Raw genomic sequence first — 8631 nt, 5'->3', positions numbered from 1 at the left:
GAAGGAGATTATTATCTTCATATGGGCTTCTTAGAAAACGTAAGGTTTTAATTGCCAATCAGGAATAGTGTTTGCTCATAAATGTCCGACTCCATGGTTTTCGGTCATTACTTGTCTATGTTTACAGTCTCGATTGCGTACATGCTCACCTTAAGATTCAGATGCTTCTTAAATTAAGTCTATGATGTACATGCAATCGATTCGAACAAAATCAATTAGTTTTAGATTCGAAGTATTTTACGCAGTACATGCATATATGTGTACTGGTAAATTGCACGTTCGAATGTTTGTGAACAATTATAATGAGAACTGTTATCTAAAAATTATAAGCAAAAATCTTCGTGTAATATCAAAATAACAAAATGTTAACATTCTGACGTTTATCACTAAACAAAAATATTCGGAAACATATATTATGAGCGTGCGTGAGGCGCGACGGGGTCACTGGATGACGCAGGCCTTTGAGTATTCCTTCTGGATGATGCCCGGCAGTTGGTTCTCTCGTCTCTGGATCAATGTGTCCACGACCTAAAACAAAAATCAAACTAGGGATTTCCAGCGATTAACTTAGTTTCGTTCATCATATGGACTCCAAACTTGGTGTTTATTAAGCACAAATGGAGAGCTCGCTCGGGATTGCTTTACGGTCCGTTCCGTCAAAAGTCAAGGTCACCGTTACTAAACATAGAATTTTAGTTCCCATCGAATAATTACAGTATGGACACCAAGCTCGGCGTGTGTGTGTGTGTGTGTGTGTGTGTGTGTGTGTGTGTGTGTGTGTGTAAACATGAAGAGAGCTCGCCTTGGAATTTTCGGGCTCCGTTCTGTTGAAGCTCAATGTCACTGTTCACAAAAGCTTTGTGTCACTTAAGGCACATTTGCAGAATTAATAATCATCGTGAACGATATTCATTAACCTAGTACGGTCTTCGCGGGCGGCGTCAAACTTACTGAATAATGATTTTAGTTATGTTTGACATATATTGACCAAACTTAGTATATAGAAAGAGTTTATGGAGACTTTTCATGGGATTGCGTTTTGGGCACATAGGGACATGGTCAAGGTCACTGTTACTAAATAAAGGTAGAAAACTGTTGGTACAAAATAGCATATTGCGACAAAACTTCGAACACCTGGTTTCGTCGCGTTGCGTTGTTTCTTGTTATAGTGTTAAATATGTGAAGGAAGCTTCCAAAAAGCATTTGATATTATCATTATCATTATCTTTGAGTAAACACGGAGTTTATCCAGTCTGGATGTTACCCCCTCATCCACTGGCATTTGTTCAAAGTACTCAGATGGAGCCAAGACTGAAATTGCCGTGTCGAGCTCGTTGAAGGTATTGATCATGCGGTCTGACAATTCGATTCCTTCCATTCCATCGACCTACTCACCCTGAGTTTCCAAGCTACTGTGAAAATCTGCTACTATTGTCCGTGTCAATTTTGTTGAAGCCCCCCCCCCTTCCATCCCATCCGTTACCCCAAACTTACCGAGATGACTTCTAGGAAGTCCAATGTGCCACTTCCGTCCGTGTCGATTTCGTTGAAGGTTTTCTCGACCATTCGGTCCGACAACTCAATCCCCAGCACAGTCCGAATCAGCTCCTTTAACTCGCCTAGCTCGATCACCTAAAACACGTGATCATGTGTAACAGAAACAAATATGTCTGATTAATATGGTTCTCATGGCGGCCAATCGTTAGAGCAAACACATTTTGTTGTAGTGCCAATGAGTTGAAAATTGACCAAGAATCATTATTTAATCGTCTAGAACTTGAATTACTCACTTATTGACAACGTTAACATCTAAATGTTCATGGGCAGGGTTAATGTTATGTATATGTTTTAGCTGTTTGTAGCTTTTTATTAGCAATAGGTTGCCTCGTTACAGATTTTAGAACAACATTTGCTGTACGTGACGCACTAGGCTCGATTTTGGGAACGTTGAAAGGGTGAAAATGTGGCCATTTACCCCGCATTTTCACACCGCCATGTGGCTGGTTTTCGCATTCTCATATGTTCGCCCTTTAGTAGTGAAAACAGGCGAAAACACAAGAAGGCATAAACCATCCACCAAACATCCATGATTGTGGCATTTTGAAAATCGATGACTTGAATAAGCTAGAATTTCGTTTACCGTGACAAATGGGACATCTTACAATCGAGCATTTTAGTTGGAACCTATATAACAGCCTTGAACGCCATGTCTCATATTAATGTAAATAATAAAATAAAATGTGGTTTTAAAAGAATCAGGTGTTTTAACATGCATGCAGAGCTCAGCATATAAATATTAAACTCTATCAATATGCTATAACATATACAATAAACCAATAACGTTTACCCCGCTTTGGTCAACGTCCGCCTTCAGGAACTGAATTTCAGTGGTCAAGACACGGTACAGTGTCATAAATGGGAAGTGGTCGGCTAATTGCTGAAATCAGTATCGTGGCTGTTGAAATGCGCACTGTTATTACCGTAATAAGTTGTCTTATAAATAAATATTATTAAATGACTCACAACTTTATATTGAATAGGGATACAGCTTTTAAATGCGACCTTATTATTTAATATATTCAATGTGATGGCTCCAGTGCCTCATGTAAGATACAGAAAGAGCATCGGTCCCTTCATGCATTTACTTTGAGCCACATGTAACATATTAGACCCCGATCTGCTTAAAAGGGCAATGCAACTGTTTTTGTGATATTCAATACGAATTTTGGCAAATAATGTAGATCTTACCCAATAATATGTGCAACGGATGCCGTCGGGCGGGCTGAAGAATGGAACAGGCGCGTGCCGCATACCGCACGAACAAGAGGGCCAGCTGTAAACAAACTCCGCTTCCTCGGTATTATCCTCGGTCACCACCTCCGATTGGCGCTGCTTCACGGCTACAGACTTCTTCCCTTTCTGGCGGACCTTCTTCTTGGCTGGACCTTTCCCCTGCTCATTCCAAATACACTTATATCATGTTAGGAGTTCTGTACTGTTAAGTATTATTAAGTGTCTTGGTTATCGTGTTTTTGTTGTTATAACGTATATTTAAAACACATTTTATGATACTATATTGGAGGAATGTATTATAATATAATCATGGACTTCTATTTAACTGAAGAAATATACAATTACTGCTGATTTATGTTGTCTTGGTTACGGATAAAGCATGATTTTTCATGTGTTCACATTCTTACAAACAATGCACACTAGTCCTCCCTATGTCCGTTTGTTTTGCATGCTGGGATGCATGAACACTTACCTTGGTGCTGGGGGTCGCCTCCTTGAGTGAGGCCAGCTCCCCCATGGCAGTCGTAAGTGACTTCATATCGCTCATCTCCTCCTTACCTACGAGAATAAGTACTTACTAACACACTAATAGAAATCGCAATATCTGGAATTATCATAGCTAAAAACATAAAGTAGATGAAATAACACAAACACAAATAAACGGTATCTTATTAAGAGCTAACTCAATTACGTTGAACACAACGAAAAGAACACGAAATATTTTGCCAACCGTGAGAAGAAACGCGCTGAAAGAATATCAATAAATACACTAAATGCTGAAAACGAAAGAATAAGATAATACAGAACATTTTTAACGCGGAAGTTTAGATTTCAAACAAATTTATAGCTAAAGGTAAATAAATTAACAAGGACAAAATTAAACCTCTACCAGAGACCCGTTAAAGAACACTAAACGTGTGTGTGAATGTTTTATGACCAGCTACGAATGTGAACTAGTTCTAAAAGATATGCAAAATGATAATTAAAAGCCCGGGTTCTGATGGAACTGCAGAATTTCATAAGGCCTTTTGAAATGACATACACCAATATCTTATCAAACCACCGCTCGGTCACTACTGGACAATTACCACAATTTCAGAAGCAGGAGTTAACAACACTTATACCCAGACTAAATAAGGACATTGATGAGTTAACAAACTTGGGACCCATAACTTTACTAAACGTTGATTATAAAATAGCAACTAAAGCAATAAATAGTCGAATAAAAAGTAATAAGATTTACCATCAATCATAAGCCATGAACAATCTGGGTTTGTTAAGGGTAGATATATGGGAGAAAACGTAAGGGATTTTTTTGAAATCATAGAATAGTAACAAGAAAACAGTCAACCTGGACTCTTATCATTTGCCGACTTTGCAAACATTAATGATGAACATATTTCACAGCCATTTGGAATAGAAAAAGGCGTTCGACAGGGCTGCCCACTGTCGGCCACATTGTTTGTGATTGGCTTACAAACACTATCTAACTATATTACACTAAACAATGCCATTAAAGGAATTAGATTTAATTTCAATATAATTAAGCAAACTTTTTTTCAATAATGGCGACTTAAAATCCTTTCAAACGCTCGTTCAAACCCTAGAAATGTTGTCTAAATGCTCAGGCCTAAACCTGAACACCAATAAATCAATTATTATGAGGGTGGCGTCATTAAAAAATCAAATATACAATTTTGTTTTACCATTGTGTGGACATCTGATTATGCTACTACTTAGGTAATGACAATTACAAATGATAAAATTACAAATATTGCAAGAAATATAAATATATTGTTTAAAGAATTTAGAAACATATTAAAACAAAGTCAACACAGAAAACTGACACTGAATGGAAAAGTTACGGTAATTAAAACGTTTGCTTTACCTAAGCTCATCTATCCATTTACTGTATTAGCTAATCCATCTAAACAAATAGTACATGATATAAAATAATACATCTTTGATTTTATGTGTAATGGGAAACCGGATAAAATAAAAAGAAATATCCTTTACCAAAACTACGAATACGGTGGACATAGAACCATTTTTTTAATTCCAAAAAAGCGTTGTGAATAATAAGATCCGTCAAATAATGGAGACTGGAAATATTTTTTTCACAGAAAACTACAAAAATACGGCCATGTATGTATAATCAGATTTTAACAAACAGTTAAAGATTATATTACACCAGAAGGAACTTTCGTAAATGATGTACTCAAGTCTTGGTTAAAAATAAGAACCACAAATTATGAAGACAAGTCGAAAACAAACGTATTAGGTAAACCAATGACTTGGAATAATAAAGCGATAAACCGAAACGGCCATACACTGTATTTAAAAGATTGATATCAAGAATGCATGAACGAATTTGAACAAATATTAGATCACAGGGTAAATAGTTGTACAGTTTAAAAAAAATAAAACGCTTATATGACGTAAATAAAAAGGGTTTTTAAAATACCTGGCACTAGTTAACTATATTCCAATTCGTCTGAAAACGAAGATTAAATCCGAAAATATCAATCAAACCAGCCCCCCCCCCACACACACACACACAAAAAAAAAAAACAAAAAAAACAACAAACATATACAATAAACGAATCTAAGCAGACAAACACATTTCTATATTCGATAAAACAAAACAATATCAACCCATCATCCGAAACTAAATGGCAACTTACATACCCGAACATGGAACATATTGGTTGGAAAATATATAATACAATTTACATAAGCTCGAATGATACATCACTTATGAAGCTTTCTATACAAGTTATTACAGAAATACATATTTAAACAAATGTAAAATAGAAACTTCAAACTTGTGTGATTTTTGTAACATAAATATTGAAACAATCACCTATTTTTGGATTGTCACAACGTATAACCACTTTGGAATGCCTTAAATGAATTAATTAAACAACGATCCATAAATATCCTTATTCCAAAAGAAATAGCATTTTTCGGTATCCACAGCAAAACTAAACACAGACTTATATGTAATTTTCTTATTTTGTTAACGAAATTCTATATATTTTCAATGACAACGAAACACTATCCTAAACACTAGCATTCAATGCCTATTTACAATACTGAACTCTCAGACAAAACATTGAAAGACATATTGCATTACAAATAGATTGATATGATTACGACACTCTTTAATGGAATGTATCGAATTTGAAATTATGATTTTAAAGTAACTGTTCGATTGTATACAGAACCAAAAGGCATACCAATAGTATAAAAGGGTACTTTTTAAAATGTGTGTGTGTGCGTGTGTGCGTGCGTGCGTGCGTGCGCGTGTTTTTTTCTTCTTTTTTCGATTTTCTGAAAATATGAAACAACATAGATATGTTCTGATTCATGCCGTGATCGATACTGTTTGTTATTCAGTTATTATTTTATATATGTTATCAAAATAAATACCAGGTATACTCTACGAACGTCATCGACACGGTTGTACTATGGGAGGGTCTCAAATTAACAGAACTACATGTACACTTTACATGTTTTGTTATTTCTGGTAAATATACATGTATACTCTTTTCATATATAATAAATTAAAATTATACAATGTATTGAAGGAGATCTAGGAAATATTTATAGTTTAACTAACATAAAAAGATGAAATGAATAGCACTATTGCAAATCATACACAGTAGTACATTATAATATTATATTTCATTCGAATATATTGGCTGTAACAACGGTCCGATCGTTCAGAACTTCGTTAATTTTAACAACGTGATTAACGACATCATTGTTAACTTTAAAAGATGAAATTTTCTATGATGTGCTCATAAATTTGAATAAAACACGTATACGGCTATAACCGTTGTCTCAAATCATTTTAGGAATATTGCAGAAGTGTATCCGTGAAACTTCCAGAGCTATTTGAAAGTTAACGACGACAATGTTAACAGCGCTGTTAACTTTAGTCAAGTTCTGAACAAGCGGCCAAATATGTGCAGGTTTTGATAAACGCTTTACAATGGCAGAGCTTTAATACCAATGTAGGAAATTAAAGTTAAAATTCCAATTTTTAGCCCGCCGCTCCAAAACACGTATTTCGACTACACATTGAAGTTTACTAGTAATCCATTCATCCGAGACTGCTGATCTCAGAATATTATTTGTTTATATGCATTTGAATGAACAATATTTAACACTTGGTGCAGCATACCTCAATCCTGCATATATAATTCCAAAGTCCCTATAAAAACTTTATATTTAGGGTCATTTTTATCCTATTTTTTCCATCGATTATGCCTTAATAAAACGGTGTTCGCAATGTCAATAGCCGTAATACAACTTGCCTAAATCGCAATTTTAATAAATTAACCGCCACGATGAGAAAATAATTGAAGAATATTTAAAGTACCTTCCGAAGTTTCATCCTCAAAAGCAATGTCATTAGACACTCCAAAATCTGCATTATTAATTATGATATTGCTTAATTCTTGCCCAGCCATTCGTTAAATTGATTATTATGGCATTAATTATTCACTAAATACTTCAGCAAACCATTTTTAAATTTAATGTCGGCGTTGATTTATTATATTTAAGTTTAAAATTATTGTTGTCAGGTTTGTTATTTGTGAAATTAAATGTGTGTTTCACACAAACAGTATTCAAGTATAATATATTGGTGTCCAAGTTATGGTCATTCGGGGTCACTTTGCTCGTTTGTGCATTAATTTGTTTTAAACAGTAATATTCATATTGCATTTGTTGCACTCAAAATAACACAAATAAACTGACCTACCTATTGAAAATCCTCGATCTGTTAAACCATCCAACTGCCGTCTTTCGCCTTCCTTATATTTTTTTTGCGGCGACACTTATGTAAACAAAAATGGTTTTCTATAGAAACGACGTTTTGTGACGTCACATGCTTAGATATATACTGCAAATTACGTTATGACTCTAACGTCATTGATCTTCTAATGCAATACTTATGTGACGAACAAATCTTAAAATCTTATCGCTAATAAAAACTGCTGTACGGGAAAACAAGAGTTTAGGTATATCGACCTGAAGGTGTTAAAAGTCAAAATGAACTGGAATCCGGAATACCCTTTAGTGTAAATATTGCTTAAACTGCCAAAATATATAGCTTGATTTGCATATGTTGTATTTATGTTTTGGCTATTCTGCCCATTTCTTACAATAACAAGTTATAACTAACGCGTATACGCATGCATGTAGAGATGCGTTAAGAGCATTTAAGACAATAAGTATTATGTGCACTTCTGTATGCTTACGTTGCTATATTCCAATGAATGCGAGGATTGATATATATTACATAACAATATTTACACCTCAACTTCCATTCCTTAAATGAACTGCCTTTCGGCAATCGATGAACGCAACATCTTCGGATATGTTCGGTTAGCAATTCATCGCATAACAATATACATGAAAACTATTGATCTTGTTATTCTTTGTATTTTGCCAGCAGGTCCCGTAAAATATAAATCAACATTATAGAAAGTGTTAATTTATTATATTTTAAATGTTTTATTGCCATTAGTGTTTCAATTTTACGTTTAAAAGTGATTTTAAGTGGTTGATATTTTCCCGCGTTATTGTGACGTCATTTGAAAAAATGTTTCCGGTTACAGTCGGGCTGTTTCATTTACAGAATGGGTAAGAAAGGATAACTAAAAAAAATCTAAAATGAAATGAAGATTTTTTTTAACAATTCTTGAGTGAAATAATGAACAATTGGTGTAAATATAAGGAATGAATTGCGGGGTTAATCATACTCTATATTACATGTAATTACGAGCGAGCGCAGCGAGCAAGCCAACTTTGGAATACCACCGAAAG

The 8631-nt window shown here is 34.7% G+C and overlaps 1 protein-coding gene across 1 annotated transcript; it reads right to left on the bottom strand.

Annotated features, from left to right (window-relative positions):
• Window positions 1–365: 365 nt before the first annotated feature.
• LOC128208315 (uncharacterized) lies at window positions 366–8003 on the bottom strand. Its single transcript, XM_052911873.1, has 7 exons — window positions 7988–8003; window positions 7565–7639; window positions 3266–3351; window positions 2749–2952; window positions 2348–2437; window positions 1495–1632; window positions 366–528 (listed from the first exon to the last, which is right to left on the bottom strand). Exons 1-7 carry the CDS (start codon window positions 8001–8003, stop codon window positions 442–444), a joined length of 696 nt encoding a protein of 231 aa, XP_052767833.1. The 3' UTR covers window positions 366–441.
• Between the last annotated feature and the right edge of the window lie 628 nt (window positions 8004–8631).

Source organism: Mya arenaria, chromosome 11 (genome assembly GCF_026914265.1).
Source record: "Mya arenaria isolate MELC-2E11 chromosome 11, ASM2691426v1".
Taxonomy (NCBI): Eukaryota; Metazoa; Mollusca; class Bivalvia; order Myida; family Myidae; genus Mya; species Mya arenaria.
This window is presented reverse-complemented; position numbering and strand designations above follow the sequence as displayed.